Genomic DNA, 24,706 nt, shown 5'->3' with positions numbered 1-24,706 from the left:
TCTTACAAGGAAACCTCAAACAGCCTTTTGAATATCAGTTCCTTTTGTGCCTTCAATGGGAGCCGGTTTTCCCAACCTATCTGTTCCTTTTATCTGGCCTAATTTTCCCCAGATGCCCTCTTTGTTTATCCGCTCCAGTCCCCCAAGCAGCATCGCCCTGTCTTCTCCCCTAAGCTTTGCATCTCAAAAGAAACCCCTTTCAGATGAAAAAAAAAAAATGACATCTCAAAGGCAGAAGGATTTCAATCTTATCAAGTGTGTACTGTGAATGTGAATCTATGGCTCCAGTGGAAGAAGAATATGCCTGGTTGCTAAATACACAGCTGATATACATACAAGTCAAGTGTTCATTTGCCAAAATATATATCATTCTTTTTTAGTTGAATACAACTCCCTTAGGGTGACACTCCGATTTAGAGCAGGCTTGTCCAACCCGTGGGCCACATGCAGCCCAAGATGGCTATGGACATGGCAAAATGCAAAATTGTAACCTTACTTAAAAATTATGATTTTTAAAATATGGGAGCCGTGGTTGCAATATGCCTTTCCCTCACTCCCCCCAGCTAGTCTGGGGATGTAATGGCGTTCGGTATTGGCGCTCTTGGACCCTTGCTCTTTGCCCCCCACCCCCCCCCCTTTTTTTTTCTCCTCTTTCTACCTTTTTCTCTCTCACTCTATTTTTGGTGTGACTGGACAGCTGCATTTAGTTGTTATAGTCAGTTACATTAATGTTTTGTAACTTATATGCCATTGATAGCCCCTGCGTGGGCGTACCTTTTGCCCTGTTAACGTTAGAGCACTGTTTTTCCTTTTTTTTATTTTGCATTTTGTTTATCTGTGCAATTGATAGCCCCTGCGTGGGTGCGTTTTATTGCCTTTGTTTTATACTGTTTAAAAAATTAATAAAAACCATTGAAATAGAAAAATTATGATTTTTTTTTTGGGGGGGGGTGAGGGGTTGTGTAAAAAATAAATTTAGCCCGGGTTCACATCAGTGCAGTGCGGTCAATCCCATGTGATTCGCACAAAAACCGCACCGCATTCCTGTACAAATCACATGCGATTTGTATGACGTGCGCTTGAAGCCATACATTTTGTATGGCTCTATTCGCACCGCACCCAAAACGTGCAGGACCCTTTTTTGGGTCCGCACTAGAATCGGATCGCACAGGTATTCACACCTATGCGATTCGATTCTGGACATCGCACCGCATTTTGTGGACCGCTTTCAGGGTTTTAACTTAACATACACACCCACAGCGGTTCGCATGAACGGGGTGCGATTCTGATGTGGTGAGGAATTTGCACTGAAAATGCTGCGAATTACGCACCGCATCAGTGTGAACCAGGGCTAACGCTTAACAAACACATACGGCTCAAGAAAAATGTGACATTGTCTCTATACTAATAGAGAAAAGCAAAACAGAGGGCGCACCGGCCTTGTGAATTACCTTTAAAAATATGTTTATTAAATTTAAAAGAAGGTATTCTACTCACAAAAGTACATGAATATAAGCCCATCATATGAGACCGCTCTGTCCAATTCGCACTGCGTTTCTGAAAGGTGAGAATGATGGACATCCAAAATGCCTGACGCGTTTCGAGGATTAGCCTCTTCCTCAGAGGCTCTGAGGAGGAGGTTAGTCCGCGAAACGCTTCAGCCATTTTGGATGTCCATCATTCTTATCACCATTCAGTAACGCAGTGCAAATTGGACAGAGCGGTCTCATATGATGGGCTTATATTCATGTACTTTTGTGAGTAGAATACCTTCTTTTAAATTTAATAAACATTTTTTAATGGTAATGCACAAGGCCGGTGCGCCCTCTGTTTTGTTTTTCTCTATTAGTACTTTTGGACTCCCCTTTTCTTTGAGGACAGCAAGGCGTGCATATTCCAAGACATTCGTTGTGTGGTCCCTATGACAGAGTCCATCCAGAAGCGCAGGAGTATTTGGGTTTTCCACTTTCACATCAGTGTTTCTTTAATGTGATAAGTTTTATCTTGCCAAAGAATAATCTCCCACACGTCATAATCACGCCTTATTCATGTCATCAGCGTCTGCCACCTACTTTATTGGCGAGTAACTATTATTAAGCATGAAGCACAACGAAGGGCAAAATTAGAACCAAAATTATCTGATGAGCACCTTTAGAATTCATTGAGCTTTGCTACTACATCCATCCAACCAAATGTTGATGCGTTTATCAAAAAGGACATCAATTATTGCACTAGTTTTATGTTGCCCTCTTTTAAAATAATAAAAAAAATGTTTTAAAAAATGAGGTTTATTACTCAGATAGGTACATTGACTATATCAGTGATCGTTACCTTGTGATCTGCCTGACTTTCTGCTAATCAGCTATCATTTTCCAGGATCGATAAAATGTGAAAATTGTCATCTAAACTGCCACTCGCATGACATAGCTGGCACATCTAAGTACCTTTGGGTGTCACTTGTACTATTCAGTATCCCCCCCCCCCACTTCCATAAAAAGATAGGAAAACAAAAATAAGAGAATTTAAGAGTGTAGAATTATCCATAATAATAGCGGTTATTGGGGAAAATAAGAAATTTCTATGACTCATGTTTGGGGGTTGCTATACACTCTATATGGAACTTTGTGGGTGTCTGGTTGCTCTTGCAACTGTTGGGGACAGTCATGGCAGCACGGGGGTTGCTGGCTCAAATAACAACCACGGCAACACCTGCCTGGAATTTGCATGTTCTCCCTGTGTCTGTGTGAGTTTCCTCCAGGTACTCCGGTTTCCTCCCACACTCCAAAGACATGCTGGTAAGTTAATTGACTGTCTAAATCAGCCCTAGTATGTGTATGTAATGTAATGATCCAAAACACACTGCAAAAGCAACACAGAAGCTTTTGAAGGAAAAGAAGTAGAATATCCTGCAATGGCCGAGTCAATTACCTGATCTCAACCCAACTGAGCATGCATTTCACTTGCTGAAATCAAAACAAAAATCCAGAAAAATCCACAAAAAGAACGACTGAAGACAGCTGCAGTTAGAGCCTGGCCTGGCTCCAGACTTCAGGCAAAGCATCAGAACAGGAGGAAACCCAGTCTTTGGTAAGGTCCATGGGTTCCAGACTTCAGGCAAAGCATCAGAAAGGAGGAAACCCAGTCTTTGGTAAGGTCCATGGGTTCCAGACTTCAGGCAAAGCATCAGAAAGGAGGAAACCCAGTCTTTGGTAATGTCCATGGGTTCCAGACTTCAGGCAAAGCATCAGAACAGGAGGAAACCCAGTCTTTGGTCATGTTCATGGGTTCCAGACTTCAGGCAAAGCATCAGAACAGGAGGAAACCCAGTCTTTGGTAAGGTCCATGGGTTCCAGACTTCAGGCAAAGCATCAGAAAGGAGGAAACCCAGTCTTTGGTAAGGTCCATGGGTTCCAGACTTCAGGCAAAGCATCAGAACAGGAGGAAACCCAGTCTTTGGTCATGTTCATGGGTTCCAGACTTCAGGCAAAGCATCAGAACAGGAGGAAACCCAGTCTTTGGTAAGGTCCATGGGTTCCAGACTTCAGGCAAAGCATCAGAAAAGGAGGAAACCCAGTTTTTGGTAATGTCCATGGGTTCCAGACTTCAGGCAAAGCATCAGAATGGAGGAAACCCAGTCTTTGGCCATGTCCATGGGTTCCAGCCTTCAGGCAGTCATTGCCAGTAAAGGATTCTCAACAAAATATTAAAAATGAACATTTTATTTATAATTATATTCAACTGTCCAATTAATTTTGGTCTCTTGAAAATGAGGGGATGGCTACTCTTAAGAGCTGTAATTCCTAAACCCTTCCTCCAGTTTGGATGTACATATCCTCAAATTAAACCTGAGAGTGCGCACTTTCAGCATCATTATATAACTATAGCCTGAATATGTTTTGGTAAATACCTGAAAAAAACTAAATTTGTGCCTGTGTCCAAATATATATGAACCTAACTGTATGAATGAGTTAGGGACCTTAGATTGTACGCTCCTTGAGGGTACAATGAAATGTGCACATACAATATATATGAAAAGCGCTGGGTAAATTGACAGCACTATATAAGTACTTGTAATTAATAAATAAATGCATAAAAAAAATGCAGGTGTATTGTTGGAAACATCCTAAAGATTTGTTAGACTAGGAACCAATGTGATAAAATCCACCATCAACACATTTCATGACGCAAAGTGCACCATTCCTGATAACTTTGTAACAACTCATAAAACTTTGCACATGTAAAGAATGTATCTAATGTGTTCCTAGTATAATAAATATTTACTATTTTTCAACAATTTAATGCATTTTTCCTGTTTTGGACTGTGTTGGAAACTCCGCTACACATGCTAATTTATTTTTCAATTTGGAAGTCCCAAATCCAAGGGTGCCCTGGTTTGAGAATATTAGCCCAGCTGTCCTGGATAAAAATAGTGCCTCAATGTCTCCGTCCTACTAAAGACCATTGTTGGTTTGAGGAGGCTCAGAACAACCGTTTCCATATAGAAAGGCAGCTGTAGAGAAAACCAGTCTTGATGAATTACGCATACTAGAATGTCTCATGATTTGCAATAAAGTCACTAAAAAATAGGATACCTCTTTGCTGACATAATTCTCCAAAATACCAGACTAAAAAAGGCCAAAATTCCCTTAGGGGAAGACTCCCACTTACATTACAACAACTTCTTTCTCTGGCCTCTAAATGCAGGGGATCAAGTCTACCACCGGTGTTCTATCACTGTAAGAGGCCCAGATGGGGGCCATGTTTATACTTTCTTCCAATGTGAAAGAATTTAACAATGTGAGAACGAAAACATTAAAGTATCAATTTACATCAGCAGAACCAGCAATAAAGTGGCACTCTATGAAGCGGCGGTCAAAAGCGTAGATACACTGGTCAAACAGCTTCTCAAAAACCCCTATTAAGTCTCGGAGAGGCCTTTTCTTATGGACTACATAGCTGCTTTACTTTGAAAAGGGGGACCATAGTTTTATATGCTACAATTATTTCTTGTCTGGTCTATGGTAGGTGTATACATATTTGTGCAGTGATCCAGCAGTCAGGATAAAACCAAAAAGAAAAAAAAAAAAGATACAAATAGATGATGTTGAATATTTACCAGTCCAACAGGCAGCGTGTCCAATCCTTGCTCTCTTTGCAGAGATACCTGATGCTTTGGATGTGTCCCTTTTCCCTATGTACTGTGGGTTCACCCACTGGGTGCTATGTCACTGCTGTAGATGGCAGTAGGTGGAACCACAGCAGGGGGCATCCGGAAACCAGCAACACCCATAACTCTTCAAGGGGCAAAGCCTGGATTTGCAGGTTGCTTCTGTAGGAAGTGACAGGGTCTCTTTATAGTAGAACACTGGCTATATTTTGTACTTGATTGGGCAATGGCTAAAGTGTCACCACAGCGTCACTTGTACAGAATATATCCTGTAACAGAGGAAGCAATCTACTTCCATTTCTAGCAATATGTAGGTCTGCTTCCCTTCAACCTTTCTGTGGGTCGAATACCCGCTCCCCTCTGCCATTGCTCCTCTCTATGGCACACTCCAAGTGTGGAATACCTGCTGTGGCCAAGAGATTTTCATCACACGGGCTGTTGGAAAGTTAAGCATATTTCCCTTTTTTTTTTTACAGAGTGTTCCTTTAGCACAAGTGACTATCTTGACAGGGTCACTTTAAAACCACAGGAAGGTATGTTAGGGCAGCACAGTGGCTAAATGGTTAGCACTTCCCACTGGCAGTACTAGGGTCGTTGGATCGAATCCCAGCCATGGAACCACCTGCCTGAAGTATGCATGCTCTCCCTGTGCCTGCGTGGGTTTCCTCCAGGTACTCTGGTTTCCTCCCACACTCCAAACACATGCTGGCAGGTTAGAGAGAAAACAGGTGGAGCACACACCTAGTGCATTATCCAAGGTTTATTGTAGGAGTGAAAGAATAATAAAAACATACAGACGAAGCATGTATCTAAACAGCATAGAAAAATGACAATGGCCACAACGGCAGGCAAGGTGTTCTGTCAGTGCGGTCAAAACTGACGCGTTTCGGGGACGCATTTCGCCTCAGGCATCAACAGCAAGGCTCCTACTTTCCATTCATCACACATCTGCATCAGAGGCTGGTCATCAGCTCTGAGGAAAGGGATTCGTCCCGAAACGCGTCAGCCATTTGACCGCACTGACAGTGAGAACACCTTGCCTGCCGTTGTGGCCATTGTTATTTTTCTATGCTTTTTAGATACATGCTTCGTCTGTGAGTATGTTTTTATTATTCTTTCACTCCTACAATAAACCTTGGATAATGCACTAGGTGTGTGCGCCACCCGATTTCTCTCTATCCAGTGGCTGATTTCCCCGTCTGAGGAGGGCTGCACCCCTGAAGCATTTCCTTTGGTTGTCGCTGTCCTGGTACCCTTGGCTTCCCTTTTGGCTGTGCATATCCTGAGGCACTGGAGAGTACATACGATATCTGATGCTGGCAGGTTAATTGGATCCTGTCTAAATTGGCCCTAGTATGTGTATGTGTTGGAGGGCAACATGTTTCTATATCAGACATTTATGGAGTCTTACTGCATGGTTGCCAAATAATTCTTTAGCAACCGTGCAGTAAGACTCCATAAATGTTTGATATAGAAACATGTTGCCCTCCAACAGTATGTATGAATGTGAGTTAGGGACCTTAGATTGTACGCCCCTTGAGGGTTAGGGACTGATGTGAATGTACAATATATATGTGAAGTGCTGCGTAAATTGATGGCGCTATATAAGTACCTGAAATAAATAAATGTTATGCTAGGACTCACTTAACCTCTTGCCGTCCGCCTGCTGTTTATAAACGGCAGGGCGGTGGCAGTCCAGGGGCGGGTTGCTGTTCCTAAACGGCACCCGCCTTTTCTAGCTGTGCGTGCTCCCTGGGAGCGCGCACCACCGCGGTCCGGTGCCCGCTGTGTCCTCCGGACACAATCAAACACCGATCGTCGGACGGGACCTCTGTACGAGGTCCCGATCATGTGATCACTGATTGGCCAATCAGTGATCACATGCAAAGTAGTAAGCAAGATGTCACTTCTGACATCATTGCTTACTACGTGTGAAATCTGTGAATGATCACAGAGGTCACATGGTACAAGGCTATTCACAACAGCCTTGTACCATGTGACAAGCTGTGACCAATCACAGCTCACTCAGTACTTCTCAATGACTGCAAGAATGCAGACAGAGAGAAAGAGAAATGATTGCTTTTACATCCTATATGGGTGTAAAAGCAAACAGTGTAAAAAAAAAAAAAAAAAAAATCTTCATCACCCCCCACAAGTAGTAGTGTCACCATGGTGACACTGTACTGCTAGGGTAACAGTATGTAAAAAAAAATAAATAAAAAATTATATAAAAAAATAAAATAAAAATGTAAAAAAAAATGTTTAAAAATTATAATTTTTGGTTATAAACTAATTTGGATTTTTTTTTTACTAAAAAAATAACGGAATAAATTTTGGCCAAGATTTATGATGAAATATTATTTATTTGCAAAATTTTATTAAAAAATAAAAAACTTTCAAAATTTTTGGACTTTTTCATTTACATAGTAAAAAAAATAAAAATCCCAGCGGTGAATAAATACCACCAAAATAAAGCTTTATCTGTCTCAAAAAAATGGTAAAACATTCATATGGGTACAGTGTTGCATGACCGCACAATTGTCATTCAAAGTGTGATAGCGCTGAAAGCTGAAAATTGCCCTGGACAGGAAGGGGGTAAAGAGATTTCTTTGTACTTCCTATCCTGGAGATAGTGTATCTGTGTGTAAGGGAGTCTCCAGGTTTGAGTAAATGCTGAATTTAGCACGAAACGCGTCACCTTTTAATGTTTCGGTCATACCTGTGATGTCATTTTAATTCTTCAATAAAGATACCAAAGAGTGCAGCAATATTCCGGATTTGCACGTTACTGAATCTCACAGACGAGCTGTGCAGCACCCTGGGTTCCAGTTCACAACATGTGAGAGTCGGTCACTCACCTAGGTAGGCATTATTTTGGCTTTACTGATCCAGGCAGTCCTGCTTATTTCACATTTCAGCTGGTATGATGCGGGGGTGACTAGAGTAACAAGTAAATGTAAAGCAGTTAGGCTTTTTGCACACGGGTGTATTTATGCATACATCTGTGCTATGGGCCGCCTTTGTCTGCACATGACTGAATACAGACAGTGTGAATGAGGCATAATATCCAACACATAATGTATATGAGAGACCCTCAGCGCAACGGACCTCCTATAAAACAAGTATTGCAGCTAGCATGTACTGTGTTCCCACATGTAAACCATAAATCAAAAAAAAATGCAGCGCAGTACTATAAATTCAAATACTAATATTAAGCTGGGCTCCCTTCTTTTTTATTTTTTTTCTCTAATTTCGTTACATTGACTTGTTCCATCTGAATGTGTTTGTAACACTTTAACCATTAGCTGCCTGGCCAATGGCCGTTTGGCGGCTTCAAAAGTGTCTCTGCACTCCGGGTGCACGCCATTTGGCGTGCTCCCTCACATGCGCAATTTGCGCTAATGCAGAGCGGCGCAGCTGTGCGATCTGTCACCGGCCGTGCACCTCAGACACGGCCGATGACAGATCCGAGTACCGGCTCCCGTTGCTGGTACCATGTGACCTGCTGTGAACAATCACAGCAGGTCACATGACAGTTGTATACAATGGATGGCTTCATTCATGATGCCATCCATTGTATACTAGTGCCTAGCTGTGAATGGTCACAGCTAATCACATGCACATGTCATGTGATTAGCTGTGACCAAATCACAGCTAAGCACAAAAAAAAAAAAAAAAAAAAGCTGAATGAATCGACTTCATTCAGGTAAATGCTTGCTTATAGCAAAGTAATTCTTTGCTATAAGCAAAGGGTGTAAAAAAAAAAAAAAAAAAAAAAAATACTGATCACTTCCCCAAAGTAGTACAATGTTACTATGGTAACATTGTACTACTTTGGTCATAGTAAAATGTGAAAAAAAATCTTTAAAAAAATGTAATAAAAAATTAAATATAATAAAAAAATTAAAAAAAATTAAAAAAAAATATATATTTTTTTTTCATACTGTCACCAGTCAGTGTCCCTGTTCACCGCCATGCCAGTTATATGATGACGCTGTACTGCACTGGTGACAGTATGTAAAAAAAAAAAATAGTGAAAATAATTTTTTAAATTTTTTCATTTTCCGAAAAATTATGACAAAAAAATACAACTTCAAAAAATTCGCCATGCCTCTTATGAAGTACGTCGGACTGTCTACTCTGCAAAAAGGGGTCATTTGGGGATATCTGTACTATTCTGACATTCTTGGACCTCAAGAAATTAGATTGGCCGTCAGTACTTCAGGATTGATCAATAATCAGATCTATACCATAGTTTGTGAACTCTATAACTTTCCTACAAACTAAAAAATACATCCTAATTTGGGTTATTTTCACCAAAGACATGTAGCAGAATACATCTCGGCCTAAATTTATGAAGAACAATTATTTATTTGTAAACTTTTATAACAGAAACAAAGAAAAATTTGGGGTTTTTTTTCAAAATTTTTGGTCTTTTTTTGTTAATTTAGTAAAAAATAAAAACCCCAGCGGTGATTAAATACCACCAAAAGAAAGCTCTAGCTGTGTGAAGAAAATGATAAAATTTTAGTTTGGGTACAGTGTTGTATGACCGCGCAATTGTCATTCAAAGTGTGAGAGCGCTGAAACCTGAAAAATGGCCTGGGCAGGAAGGTGTAAAATTGCACGGTATTAAAACGGTTAAAAAAAAAAAAACTTTCTGAACAAAAAAAAAAATATCTGATTAAGAAAAGACTTCGGACAAGCAGCTGTGTCCATGCCGTTGTTGAATTCCCATAGACTGCCTGCATGCAGCACCTGGCAGCTCCAACCGCATCAACAAAATGGTCAATTCACAAAATACGGGCCTCAGCGCCTGTGTGAATGAGGCCTTAAGCTGGAGTTCAACTTTAAAACTAGATCATACTTTTCCATGACACCTCGATCCACTTCAAGCAGCACCCTGCAAAAACGGTGAATATTTTTACATTATGGCTGAGCAAGAGGTTGAAAACGGTTTCTGCGGTGAAGAATTAGCAGCCGCCGTTGACTAGGAACAAACAGGTTAAGAGAGTCTCATAAATAACCCCCGGCTAGGTGGTGTAAAGCTTTAAAGATATCAACACTCATACCTTAATCCTATAGTGAGGCAGAAACTAATTTAAATTAAATAGCAAGAATACAAGAGCATATTTTGGCACATGATAAATCAGGCTGTTTAAAAATGCATTTGCAAGGGAAATAATTGTAATCGAGGCCGGAGCTCGAACGAGCAGCTCCACGCGTCCAGACTGACAATGGCTAAGTGTGCGGCTACAACGTGGCTTCAGTCTCAATATTATTGTTTTACCTTAATATACTCCTCCTAAAAATAAATGTGCTCCAAAAATGCTGCAGGACAGAATCATGGGTGTAAACATCCACTCAAATCTAGAATTTTAACATGATAATGTAACTGCAACATCGTTTTTCTATATTTTTCTCCAGCATTTGTTAAAATCATACCTGGTGATCTAGCCATGAAAGCCCGTGTTCAGGCACTTCCTGGGTGACAACGCTCAGTCTAGGTCTTCTAACTTTTCTCCTGCGTTGTCACCCTGCTACACAGGCTTCTAATTGAGACTGTAAGTAGCTGCTTCAAAAGTATATTATTCTGGTATGGTCCACAGTTGTCCACATCAGAAAATCTACACAGAGAAATGCCAAGCAGCCATCAATGAGTGTACTTTATTGAAGAATGGTATTCTTTAAAATCGTGTACTGCTTTTTTCATCCTTTTCCACCTCAGTGCTGTTGCTCTCCATAGGCCTATTTCAGCCTCTCCTTGTCTAGATGCTCGCCCCAGGGCCGGTTGCACATCATTGCTTTGGACCATCTTCACAATGGTGAGAATTGTCCGCACAATATACAGTATAATTCAGCATGGCCTCTTGTGTTCAGCCTTCAGGGGGCGGCTGGGCGGCAACCCAGCAGCGCAAGAAGAACGATCACATCATAAAAGACCAAGCGCAATGTTTTGGAGCCGTGCAGGACCCCTTCATCAGGTATGTGATGAAGGGGTCACATGCCTGATGATAGGTCCTGCACGGCTCTGAAACATTGTACTTGGTTCTTTGTGATGTAATCATTCTTCAGTGAAAGCTTTGGATGACATTTGATGATCCGTGGTGTGTTGGTAAATATGAGCACTGATCTGTAATGTCTCCAGGGGGTAGTTGCTGCAGCACCCATTACTTTTGAGCCCATTTCGGGAACATGTGCGATTGTAAAATAGACAATATATAAAGTGACAACCCAGGGGCATGTCTGCAAAACAGTTGTCACACCATAAAGTATCTGAACAAAGACCGTGAAGGCAGAATCAGTTTTCTCACAAATACAGTATGTGTTTAAAGTGTTACTAAACCCAGGACCCTGCATTCACTATATCCGCTCTCCCTGGACCCTGCATTCACTATATCCGCTCTCCCCGGACCCTGCATTCACTATATCCACTCTCCCCGGACCCTGCATTCACTATATCCGCTCTCCCCAGACCCTGCATTCACTATATCCACTCTCCCCGGACCCTGCATTCACTATATCCGGTCTCCCCGGACCCTGCATTCACTATATCCACTCTCCCTGGACCCTGCATTCACTATATCCGCTCTCCTCGGACCCTGCATTCACTATATCCGGTCTCCCCGGACCCTGCATTCACTATATCCGGTCTCCCCGGACCCTGCATTCACTATATCCACTCTCCCTGGACCCTGCATTCACTATATCCGCTCTCCTCGGACCCTGCATTCACTATATCCGGTCTCCCCGGACCCTGCACTCACTATATCTGGTCTCCCCGGACCCTGCATTCACTATATCTGGTCTCCCCGGACCCTGCATTCACTATATCTGGTCTCCCCGGACCCTGCATTCACTAGATCCGGTCTCCCCGGACCTTGCATTCACTATATCTGGTCTCCCCGGACCCTGCATTCACTATATCCGGTCTCCCCGGACCCTGCATTCACTAGATCCGGTCTCCCCGGACCTTGCATTCACTAGATCCGGTCTCCCCGGACCTTGCATTCACTAGATCCGGTCTCCCACTGTACAAAGAATATGGAAACAATTATTTGAGCAAATAAAAACTGCTAAATACTTTTTCTCATCAGCAGTATATAGCAGTCTTGTGACTTCTATCAGTGTCCAGCAGAGCACTGGTTAAAGCTTTTAGGAGTTTTCATTGTGTTGAGAGGTGGCATTTGTGGGGGCCACAAGGGTGTAAGAATTGTACAAGGAGGGGAAATTTGGGGTGTGTGCTAGGAGTAGTGATTTAGGGAGATTTGTGTTGGGAAGGGGGATGGGGAAAAAAGGATTTATTTGTGCTAGAAAAGGTAAGGTGTTACAGGGTGGGGGGATTGTGCTAGGGGGGGATTTTGGAGGGAGGGATTTGTGCTAGTAGGGATGATTGGAGGGAGTATTCTTGATAGGAAACCAAACTGGGGGGGATTTGGGGGATGAGGAGGCAAAGATTTACGCTGGGAGGGGGGATTTCAGCAGGGCCTATGCATGCTGATTAAAAAAAAATTGGGGGGATTTTTGCTGACACCAAATGCTCATACATCTTGGGGGGGGAGTGCAGTTTGGAATGCTCGCCCTGGGCTGTAGCTGACGTTGTCCCAGCTTTCCATAGGACTTTGAAGGTAGACCTCCCTAAACATTGTAAGGGTATCAGACTCCTGGTATTAATGGATTCTTAACCGCGCTCTAATATTACCGTGTTGATAATATATATAGAAATGCTGCTAATTAATCTATACTGCGATAATATTAACTTATCCACCACATTACCAAGGTTGATCAAAATATATCATCACAGTAGTAAATAAATTAAATAAAAAATGTGATTGAATCCAATCGTGCTGATTTTACAATATAAAAAATATATAAATTAATTCATAGAATTCACTGTGCCAATGTGAAAAAACAAAAAATAAAAAAAAACTTTGGAGTATTTCTTTAAAACTAAATAAATTAATAAAATAAGATGTGAAAGTGATGCATAAAACAAAAAATAAATACAAAATAAAACAAATGAAAATTTAAAAAAAAAAATATATATATATAAATTAATAAAGTTCAGCCGCAAAATGGTGCATAAAAAAGGATTGTGCAAAAAAGTGCAAAAAACAGTGCATAAAAAAAAGATTGTGCAAAAAAGTGTTTCAAAAAGTTCAGCAGGTAGAAGGTGCTGGTGATATACTCTCCTTTCAAGCTGCTTATGGTGGTGTGAATGGAGACCTACGGATTGTCTTCTGAGCCTGTACAAGCCCAAGGATTTTCCCCTCTTTGAAGCTCTCCTCACTCCAATGGTTTCAATAATATACACGCATGTATTGTAATATAAACCGCTGAATGCGGTAATGATCAGCCTCACAGGAGCGCTGGCTCACTCTGTCTGTACTCGCTGTAATGATGATCCAGTGCGATCCGATACGTGGTGACGTCACTGCCCCTCCCCAACGTGTTGCGCTACAGGGAAAAATGTAGCTTCGTCTGGGGGATGTAGTTTTTTTATTTCATTTATTTACCACTGTGATGATATATTGTGATCAACCTTGGTAATGTGGTGGATAAGTTAATATTATCGCAGTATAGATTAATTAGCAGCATTTCTATATATATTATCAACACGGTAATATTAGAGCGCGGTTAAGAATCCATTATTTCCATGTAATTTACATCTTATGAGGGTGAGAAAAATTCCGGCGATCTAATATACTGTATCTTAGTCTCCAGTGGTTCACAGGTTCATTCAAATAAGACTCCTGGTATTGTCGAGTCAATGTGTCAAAAGTTCTTGTGAGTCAGCCAATAGGAACACATTACTAGGTAACATTTTAACCCCTTGCCGATCACCTCACGTAGGAGTACAGCGGCAAGGCGGCCTCTCCGCGCTGGATCATGTATCTAATAGTAGCACAGAGACGAATAGCAAAAAATGGCCTGGTCAGGAAGGTTGTAAAACTTTCCAGAGGGCAAGTGGTTAATGAAAGCCGCAGAAAGACTAAAAACAAGTTTAAAAATGACGTTAGCACGTTAAATCTTATATGGAATGGTAGTGAGTGGGGTTCGTTGTGCTTTATTATGGAAAAAAATAGCATATTGTGCTTCAGGAAAGCTCAGACCAATCCGTCAGCCTCTGGTAAACTCCGAACACTTCCCCGAATGACAGACCAGGCCTGAGATTTTACTCCACCGCTTGTTTAGATCACATCTGGCCTGTAAAAGCTGCGCTCTGCGGCCTCCGGAGCACTGAAAGACGTTCCTGCTGGCTCTGGGTGATCTCACCGGCCTCAGTTTACACAGTGTCAGATTACGGGGCCTAACTTGGGGAAACACTTCAGGACAAGTGCTTTAACCCTTCCCAGGCCACAGCAGCTCATCTGGCTCCAAACGCAGGAGGTCGAAGGTCAGCAAACATTTCAGTAACAGGATCACCGGCAGTCTGGAGGAATGCCATGATTGGAACTGGCTATGAATGTTGATTTATTTATACTCTCTCGGGCTGCTCCAGCTCTTGCGTGGGTGAAAATTATTACAGAGAGGGCGTTTGTTGGGGAAATGTTCTGGAATCATGGGGCTGAGAACAAAACAAAGAGACTCAAATCCTGCATGAGGCAACAGTTAACGATCTTCAAATTACAGCCGGTCTTCCGTCAAGACAAAAGTCTTCCATAGGCAGATAGATCAGGTTACCTGTACTTGGCAATCGATTTAATTGTGAGCTGAAAAAGGCCATGGACTCAAGTTTTAACCATTTGCCGCACTTTGACATTTTTAAAATGTCCTTGATTTTAGGTGGTCAAAACAAATACGGTATAATTTTTATTACCCGGCGATTGGCTGCTCATCAAATGTCATCTGGAAAGCTCTACAGCACTTTTACAAAAATGAAAAGGAACCCCCCTCCCCCTCCAAATAGAATATCGATAGGTTTATCAATATTTTCTTTTTTAACCACTTCCCACCCCGTGTAGTGTAAGAATCAGGGACGGAGTGACCATTTGGAAACTTGGGCACTGCCCGATGGCCCGGGGTCAGTAGGGGGCCCCATTAGATGCCCCTGGTTCCTTTTTCATAGGCTTTTTTGAGTTTGGGCAAGGACACAGGGGCCCCATGATCCCCTATTGCCCGGGGGCCCCATGAGCAGTCAGTCCACCCCTGGTAAGAATACAACCGGGTGGGCATTTTCCAGTTCTGGAAGAATGTCCAGGGACGTCCTCCCCCTCACACGCAGTGGTGCGATCCGGCAAGGACAGTGGATCACAGTGCTCAGCACCACGCCATTGGGATCAGCAAGGTAACACATAGCTCCCAACTGTCCCTGAATTCGAGGGACTGTCCCTGATTTGGAACAAAGTCCCTCCTTCCTCCTGGTTTGTCCCTCACTTTGATTGGATCTATATAGTTGTATATAAAATGGACTTTTTATCATTTTTATCTTTCAAAAAGTGTTTCCCACTGCTAAACCTTTTATCTAATCTCTAAAATTGCTGCATTTGTAAATTTCAAAAGCCAGTATAAAGGAACAGTAGTGGGAAAAAAAAGCAATTGTGGGTTTAACTAATCCTTTTTTGTAGAATTATCCTTTATGAGGGCGTGGCAGGGGGTGTGTCCTGTGCCTACATACTTTTGCTAATAGGTGTCCCTTACTCCGATCTCAAAAAGTTGGGAGGTATGATATCTCTTAGATTGTAAGCTCCCAGGATCAGGGCCCTCCTAACCCTCTTGTATTGAACTGTATTGTTGCTGTAAGCTCGAAAGAGCAGGGCCCTCGAACCCCTCGTGTATTGTATTGTTCCTGTCTTGTCTCATGTTCTGTCCCCCTTGCTTTTGTACAGCGCTGAGGAAACCCTTTGGCGCTATATAAATACTGTATAATAATAATATTGTCTCCCGTTATATTGTAAAGCGCTGAGCCAACTGTTGGCGCGATATAAATCCTGTATAATAATAATAATCATGCAGTCGCTAGGAACAATCACAGAGATCACAAGATAACATGTAAACAAAACTGTCATGAATGGCTTTTTTTATTCATGGCAGCTTGCTTACTATTGTGATATCGGTGATAGGTCACAGTGGCCATTTACCATGTGATAGCTGTAACCAATCACAGCAATCGCAATAGTAAGCAAGCTGTCATGAATGAAAGCCATTCATGACAGTTAAAAAGGATTGCGGTTCCAGTGATCCCTGTCATAAGCAAATCACAAAAAAAAAAATCCAGATCAACTTCCCAAAGTAGTACAGCGTCACTATGGTGACACTGTACTACCCTGGTCATAGTTTGCGAAAAAAATTTGTAAAAAAAAAAAGTTATAAAACTGAATAAAAATGTGTATTTTACATACTGTCACCAGTCAGTATCTCTGATCACTACCACACCAGTTACATACTGTCACCAAAGCAGACGCTGTACTACTCTGGTGACAGGATGTAAAAAAAAAAAAGCAAAAATGGGAAAGAGACAAATTTTATTTCTTTACTTTCTAACAAATTGTGACAAAAAATTACAACTTTGAAAAACTTACCATGCTTCTTACTACATACATTGGACTGACCATGCTTCTTACTACATACATTGGACTGACCATGCTTCTTACTACATACATTAGACTGACCATGCTTCTTACTACATACATTGGACTGACCATGCTTCTTACTACATACATTAGACTGACCATGCTTCTTACTAAATACATTAGACTGACCATGCTTCTTACTAAATACATTAGACTGACCATGCTTCTTACTAAATACATTGGACTGACCATGCTTCTTACTACATACATTGGACTGACCATGCTTCTTACTACATACATTGGACTGACCATGCTTCTTACTAAATACATTAGACTGACCATGCTTCTTACTAAATACATTAGACTGACCATGCTTCTTACTACATACATTGGACTGACCATGCTTCTTACTACATACATTGGACTGACCATGCTTCTTACTAAATACATTGGACTGACCATGCTTCTTACTAAATACATTGGACTGACCATGCTTCTTACTACATACATTGGACTGACCATGCTTCTTACTAAATACATTGGACTGACCATGCTTCTTACTACATACATTGGACTGACCATGCTTCTTACTAAATACATTGGACTGACCATGCTTCTTACTAAATACATTGGACTGACCATGCTTCTTACTACATACATTGGACTGACCATGCTTCTTACTACATACATTGGACTGACCATGCTTCTTACTAAATACATTGGACTGACCATGCTTCTTACTAAATACATTGGACTGACCATGCTTCTTACTAAATACATTGGCCTGACAATGCTTCTTACTAACTATATTGGACTATCTACTTTTCAAAAAGGGGTCATTTGGTGGGGAATTTGCACTGTCCTGATATTTTAGGGTCTCAAGATATGAGGCTGTCAGTGCATCAGAATTGATCAATTTTCTAATATTTATCCCATAGTTTGTAGACTTTATAAATTTTACACACAGATTTCACAGTTATTTTTACCAAAGAAAATGTTGCAGAATACATTTTTGCCGAACTTTATGAAGAAAGATTTGCAAAATTTAATAAACAAAAAGAAAAAAAACAATTTGTTTTCCCATTCATACACCAAAAAAAAAAAAAAAAAAACCCTTGTGGTGATTAAATACCAACAAAAGAAACCTCTGTTTCTCAAAAAATAATAATAAAAATGTAATTTGTGTAGTGTTGCAAGACTGAGTCATTGGCATTCAAATTGTGACAGTGCTGAAAACTTGGAAATGGCCTGGTCAGGAAAGGGGTGAAAAGGTGGTTAAAGAAAAAGTTTGATTGCTTTCCAGAGAGACAAGAGGTGACAGTACAATACACATCCATTTACAGTACAGGGGCGGACTGACCATTTGGAAACTTGGGCACTGCCCGAGGGCCTGGGGTCAGTAGGGGGCCCCATGAAATGCCCCTGGTACCTTTTTCATAGGCTTTTTTGAGTTTGGGCAAGGACACAGGGGCCCAAGGATCCCAAATTGAGGGCCCGGGGTCAGTAGGGGGCCCCATGAGATGCCCCTGGTACCTTTTTCATAGGCATTTTTGAGTTTGGGCAAGGACACAGGGGCCCCATGATCCCCTATTGCCCGGGGGCCCCATGAGTTGTCAGTCCGCCCCTGTTACAGTATATGAGAAAGTATTCTATACAAGATTTGCTAGTTCTATAGCTAGGAACGCCTAACCTTGATGAGCAATATACATTATCATTGTCAACGAAATTACTGACACTGTCAAACCAAGCCAGAGAGATAGCAATATTATCCATGTTACTTACTTGCTGTACTTCACTTTCTCCATTTGAAATTTTCTCTGTATATACAAATGAATTGAATATTTTCTGAAACACAAAAAGAGAAAAAAAAAAGTGTAAGAGAATGAGACGTAAAGACCTTAGCCAGGTTTATATATAGTCCTTTGGGCTATTATTATTATACAGGATTATATTATGAACTACAACTGTCAGAATAAGGCTCCATGCACACGGGGCGTTTTAAGAACGCTGATAACATTAACTGTGTAAAGTCACGTTAAAAACATGAGTTTTTCAGCGTTTTTTCATTTGCGTTTACAAGAGTTTTTTTTTTTTGTCTTTTACAGAAAAAATTTTTTTTTGGGTAAAATAAAATACAAAAATGCTGGTTTGCCGTGATTTCCCGCATTTCGGTGTTAGAGCGTTTTTACAGCTAAAAAACTCACTAGTCCTGAGTTGTTTTTTTTTCCAGCCAAAAAAAAAACGTCCCTGCCAAAAACCGCTGATTCCCGTCTATGTGTGCATGGACACATAGGATAACATGCTGAGGGGGTTTACTGGCTGCAGAAAAAACAGCCGCTGTAAAATGTCCCGTGTACACGAGGACTTAGAATTATAGGCCTGCCTAACGCTAACTAAAAGGTTCTACGAGCTTTTACATGTTAACCCCTTTTCAGACGCCTGCCAGTCGCCCGACCCCAGCCAGTCATCGCCCCACTTTCCCCTGGTCCTTGCACTTCTTTGCTGCCAGAGCCTTTTTTCTCCACATGGACATTTTAGGCACGATGATTTAGTAAAACCCCCAAACATGTGTGCGTGTTTTGTTCCTCCTGTCTTCTTAAACAGTTTATAAATTAATAAAAACATTGAAATACAACCCCCCCCCCCCACACACACACTTTTTTTTTTAAAGCAGGGACCCTGGAGAATAAAATACAAATTTTTATGTTATAAATTAGCATAACCATTTCTCAAAAACACACTTGAGATCATTTTAGTGCAAATAAAATCATGTTACACATTTATTTGGTAAACTATAAAAGGAGGTTGGAAACAATAAATGGATACCAGACATGTCCAGCTTTAAAACTGCAGGCTCCTGTGAAACTCTGCCTTTACAGGTAATCATTTTAGAGTTAGCCATGAATGGCAGCCCTAGAGTCATTGCTCTCAGTCTGACATGTGTGGTGATACCAAACATGTGTGGCACATACAATGATTTCATACACAGGTGCACCCAATGCATGCATTTACAAATGGATGTCCATGTATGTTGGGGAGGTGGCTTTAAATACATTTTTTTTATTTGTTACTTTAAAGCTCCATGCATACTAGCATAAAAAAAATGCTGCTGCTACGGGTGTGTAGTGGTTTGCGTTTTTTTTTTTTATGCCTCTAAGGCTACGTTCACACTAGCGCTGTGTGCAGGCGGCAGAGAGGCGTTTGGGAAGCGTTTTTACCGCTTCCCAAACGCCTCTGCCAATTCTGCACATTACAGCGCATGGTGCTGTTCTAACGGGAGCATTTGCGGCGAGGCAAAACGGACGCCTCTGGAGTCAGGAGGCGTTGAAGCCTCCTACTCTCGTCTATGGTGCCGCTCCGCAAACGCCCAGCCGGCGTTTGCGGTGCGGTTGCGGGGCATTTGCGGAGCGGTAACACCACTCAAACTGCATTATAGGCGTTTGTGGGGCGTTATTAACGCTCGGCAAACGCCTAGCAACCGCCGCTAAACCACGCATGCGGCGTTTGCAGAGTGTTAAAAAAACGCTCCGCAAACGCCGGACCAACGCTTGCCAAACGCTATAGGGGCGTTTGGCAAGCGTTGGCAAAACAGCCAAGTGTGAACGAGCCCTAAGAGCAAATGTTATCCTATGTGTCCATGCACACTTTGCAGTCTAGAGGCGTTTATAAGCTCAGATTATATATGATATGAATTTTTGTGACAAAATTTTGTGGCAGAAAAAAAAACAAAAAACAAAAAAAAAAACCCACACTAACCCTGGGTTCACATACGTGCGGCTCCATATATCGCATGTGATTCGCACAGGAACCGCACCGTATTTCTGTGCAAATCACATGCGATTTGTGTGCAGTGCGATCGGAGGCGTACATTTTGTATGGCTCTAATCGCATCACACCAGCACCAAAAACATGCAGGACCCACTAGAAGCGGATATCATAGGTATTCACACCTATGCGATCCAATTCTGCACATCGCACTGTGTTTTGCGGACCGCTTTCGGGGTGTTAACTTAAAATACACACCCGCAGCGGTTCAAGTGAATGGGGAGCGACTCTGATGTGGTGTGGAATTCGCACTGAAAACCCTGCGAATTCCGCACCGCATCAGTGTGAACCTGGGCCAAAAGCTCCAAAATGCTGCTAAGCGCAGGTGCCCAGCATTTTTTTTCCCTCTTAAAGGAGAAGTACAGCCAAAGCTCACTTTGTCAGGGAAGTCAGGTATGGGTGGTGTTTGGGGGGTCAGAGCAGACAGCATTGACTGACAGTCACTGCTCACAGCAGTGGTGAGAACCAAATGATCAGTGGTCATGATGGCTGAGTTCCCACCCTTAGAGCTGGCGGGGGGACAGATCCTCCTAGATAAGTATGATGTAAAAAAATAAAAATAAAACAATTTTATATATATATATATATATATATATATATATATATATATATTTTTTTTTATTTTTTTTTCCCCATGCTTCTCTTTTAAGAAAAAAGGAACTACCCAGACGCCCGCACCAAAAAAGCCTATAAACCGCTAAACCCTAAGCACTGCCAAACGCCTGCACACAAAAAAAAAAGTTAAATATGATTTTTTTTTTTTTAATCTAGGGTTTTTCTGTTTTTTTTAAGCTCTTAATATGTATGGAACCTAATTAAAAGAGCCATCGCTGGAGTTCTTGTAGACAAGAAATGGCTGCAAAGTGCATTTTATTTATAATAAAAAGGGGGGTGCAATTGTTTATGATATACAGTTCTTTACCAAACTAAATACCTTTCATTTAGAGTGTACATCACATCTCACGTTTTTCATACACAAAAAAAAAAACCCCTAAATTTAAATTCACTAATTCAGTTCATTTTGCTTAAAAAAAAAAAAAAAAAAAAGTCAGCAAGCTTCTGCAAGGGGAACTATATCCATCGGTTCTCCAGCGCCATGATTCCCCGGAGCTCTCCATCTGTTTCCATTAGCTGGGCTGAGATAACGTCACTCTCGCACATGCGCAGGAGTTCAGTCGTCCCGGCGTTGCTGAAATATAGTGTGAACAGACAGATAGGTGACTTTAATGCAGAAGAGCATGTTTGTTCTACATTAAAAATCCTGTCTGTTCTCAATTTTTTTTTTTTTTAAAGTAAAATTCCACTTGAAGAATAATGAGTATAATCAGAGCAGTGACTGTGCCCTTTGAACCTGTCAGATATACCCCTGGGCGTACATGTACCATATGATTACAACTGCTATAGGTGACCCCCCCCCCTCCCCCATTAAATGGAATACTGCAGCACACTTCCATCCTCTCAGCTGAAGGAAAACTTTTACATGTTTACTTGGACAGGTTTCTTTTGTTTAACCCCTTTCTGCCTGCTCCAGTGTCCCTTTAAAAAAGTTCTGAGGATCCAGGGGGTGAGGATCGGTGATCCTGTGACCACTGTGATTGGCTGTCAGCGGCAACATGATTGGAAGCTGGTCCTGCCTGGTCTCTGTTCTGGACGAATGCCTTAGGTGCAGTTTTAGCACAGAAACATCGTTCGCACAGTGACGCACTTTTACTACGGGACATGTGTTATGCGGGCCGTAGGTTAAGAAGATACAGCCTACATCATGTTTGGGTGGACTGAATCTTTTACACAGAAAATACAAAAATAAGAGTTTACACTGTTAATTACTCAACAACAATAGCATGAATGTTGGAAATAGAAGTAAACTCTAGAACAGTGTTTCTCAACCTTTCTAATGCCGCGACCCCTTAATACAGTTCCTCATGTTGTGGTGACCCCCAACCATAAAATTATTTTCGTTGCTACTTCATAACTGTAATTTTGCAGTGGGAGGACTAGCGCCCCATCACTGATGTCAGGGGGGGGGGGAACAGCGCCCCATCGTTGGTGTCAGGGGGGGGGGGAACAGCGCCCCATCGTTGGTGTCAGTGGGGGGAGGAACAGCGCCCCATCGTTGGTGTCAGTGGGGGGAGGAACAGCGCCCCATCGTTGGTGTCAGTGGGGGGAGGAACAGCGCCCCATCGTTGGTGTCAGTGGGGGGAGGAACAGCGCCCCATCGTTGGTGTCAGTGGGGGGAGGAACAGCGCCCCATCGTTGGTGTCAGTGGGGGGAGGAACAGCGCCCCATCGTTGGTGTCAGTGGGGGGAGGAACAGCGCCCCATCGTTGGTGTCAGTGGGGGGAGGAACAGCGCCCCATCGTTGGTGTCAGTGGGGGGAGGAACAGCGCCCCATCGTTGGTGTCAGTGGGGGGAGGAACAGCGCCCCATCGTTGGTGTCAGTGGGGGGAGGAACAGCGCCCCATCGTTGGTGTCAGTGGGGGGAGGAACAGCGCCCCATCGTTGGTGTCAGTGGGGGGAGGAACAGCGCCCCATCGTTGGTGTCAGTGGGGGGAGGAACAGCGCCCCATCGTTGGTGTCAGTGGGGGGAGGAACAGCGCCCCATCGTTGGTGTCAGTGGGGGGAGGAACAGCGCCCCATCGTTGGTGTCAGTGGGGGGAGGAACAGCGCCCCATCGTTGGTGTCAGTGGGGGGAGGAACAGCGCCCCATCGTTGGTGTCAGTGGGGGGAGGAACAGCGCCCCATCGTTGGTGTCAGTGGGGGGAGGAACAGCGCCCCATCGTTGGTGTCAGTGGGGGGAGGAACAGCGCCCCATCGTTGGTGTCAGTGGGGGGAGGAACAGCGCCCCATCGTTGGTGTCAGTGGGGGGAGGAACAGCGCCCCATCGTTGGTGTCAGTGGGGGGAGGAACAGCGCCCCATCGTTGGTGTCAGTGGGGGGAGGAACAGCGCCCCATCGTTGGTGTCAGTGGGGGGAGGAACAGCGCCCCATCGTTGGTGTCAGTGGGGGGAGGAACAGCGCCCCATCGTTGGTGTCAGTGGGGGGAGGAACAGCGCCCCATCGTTGGTGTCAGTGGGGGGAGGAACAGCGCCCCATCGTTGGTGTCAGTGGGGGGAGGAACAGCGCCCCATCGTTGGTGTCAGTGGGGGGAGGAACAGCGCCCCATCGTTGGTGTCAGTGGGGGGAGGAACAGCGCCCCATCGTTGGTGTCAGTGGGGGGAGGAACAGCGCCCCATCGTTGGTGTCAGTGGGGGGAGGAACAGCGCCCCATCGTTGGTGTCAGTGGGGGGAGGAACAGCGCCCCATCGTTGGTGTCAGTGGGGGGAGGAACAGCGCCCCATCGTTGGTGTCAGTGGGGGGAGGAACAGCGCCCCATCGTTGGTGTCAGTGGGGGGAGGAACAGCGCCCCATCGTTGGTGTCAGTGGGGGGAGGAACAGCGCCCCATCGTTGGTGTCAGTGGGGGGAGGAACAGCGCCCCATCGTTGGTGTCAGTGGGGGGAGGAACAGCGCCCCATCGTTGGTGTCAGTGGGGGGAGGAACAGCGCCCCATCGTTGGTGTCAGTGGGGGGAGGAACAGCGCCCCATCGTTGGTGTCAGTGGGGGGAGGAACAGCGCCCCATCGTTGGTGTCAGTGGGGGGAGGAACAGCGCCCCATCGTTGGTGTCAGTGGGGGGAGGAACAGCGCCCCATCGTTGGTGTCAGTGGGGGGAGGAACAGCGCCCCATCGTTGGTGTCAGTGGGGGGAGGAACAGCGCCCCATCGTTGGTGTCAGTGGGGGGAGGAACAGCGCCCCATCGTTGGTGTCAGTGGGGGGAGGAACAGCGCCCCATCGTTGGTGTCAGTGGGGGGAGGAATAGCGCCCCATCGTTGGTGTCAGTGGGGGGAGGAATAGCGCCCCATCGTTGGTGTCAGTGGGGGGAGGAATAGCGCCCCATCGTTGGTGTCAGTGGGGGGAGGAATAGCGCCCCATCGTTGGTGTCAGTGGGGGGAGGAATAGCGCCCCATCGTTGGTGTCAGTGGGGGGAGGAATAGCGCCCCATCGTTGGTATTAGTGACACAAATGATGGAGCACTATTCCTCCCACTGACACCAATGATACTTACCTTGCTGACCCCTGCTCCAGCCTGGGCTCGCTCTCTCCCTCTCCTATCTACAGCCTGCAGCAGCAAAATTTGCACTTACCTGTCAGCTGTCTTCCTTCTCTG

General features: G+C 43.6%; 1 protein-coding gene across 1 annotated transcript in view; it reads right to left on the bottom strand.

The window, feature by feature from the left end:
• CACHD1 (cache domain containing 1) overlaps window positions 1-24,706 on the bottom strand; it is a 274,321-nt gene that overhangs the window by 155,568 nt on the left and 94,047 nt on the right. Inside the window, exon 2 of the mRNA XM_089653393.1 lies at window positions 18,463-18,525. Within this exon, the coding sequence (XP_089509519.1) occupies window positions 18,463-18,525 (63 nt within the window). The remainder of the gene's footprint in view (window positions 1-18,462; window positions 18,526-24,706) is intronic.

Source organism: Staurois parvus, unplaced genomic scaffold (assembly GCF_062004578.1).
Source record: "Staurois parvus isolate SC_StPar_1 unplaced genomic scaffold, SC_StPar_1.0 ptg000709l, whole genome shotgun sequence".
Classification (NCBI taxonomy): domain Eukaryota; kingdom Metazoa; phylum Chordata; class Amphibia; order Anura; family Ranidae; genus Staurois; species Staurois parvus.
The sequence above is the reverse complement of the archived record's forward strand: the minus strand, read 5'-3'. Positions and strand labels throughout refer to the sequence as shown.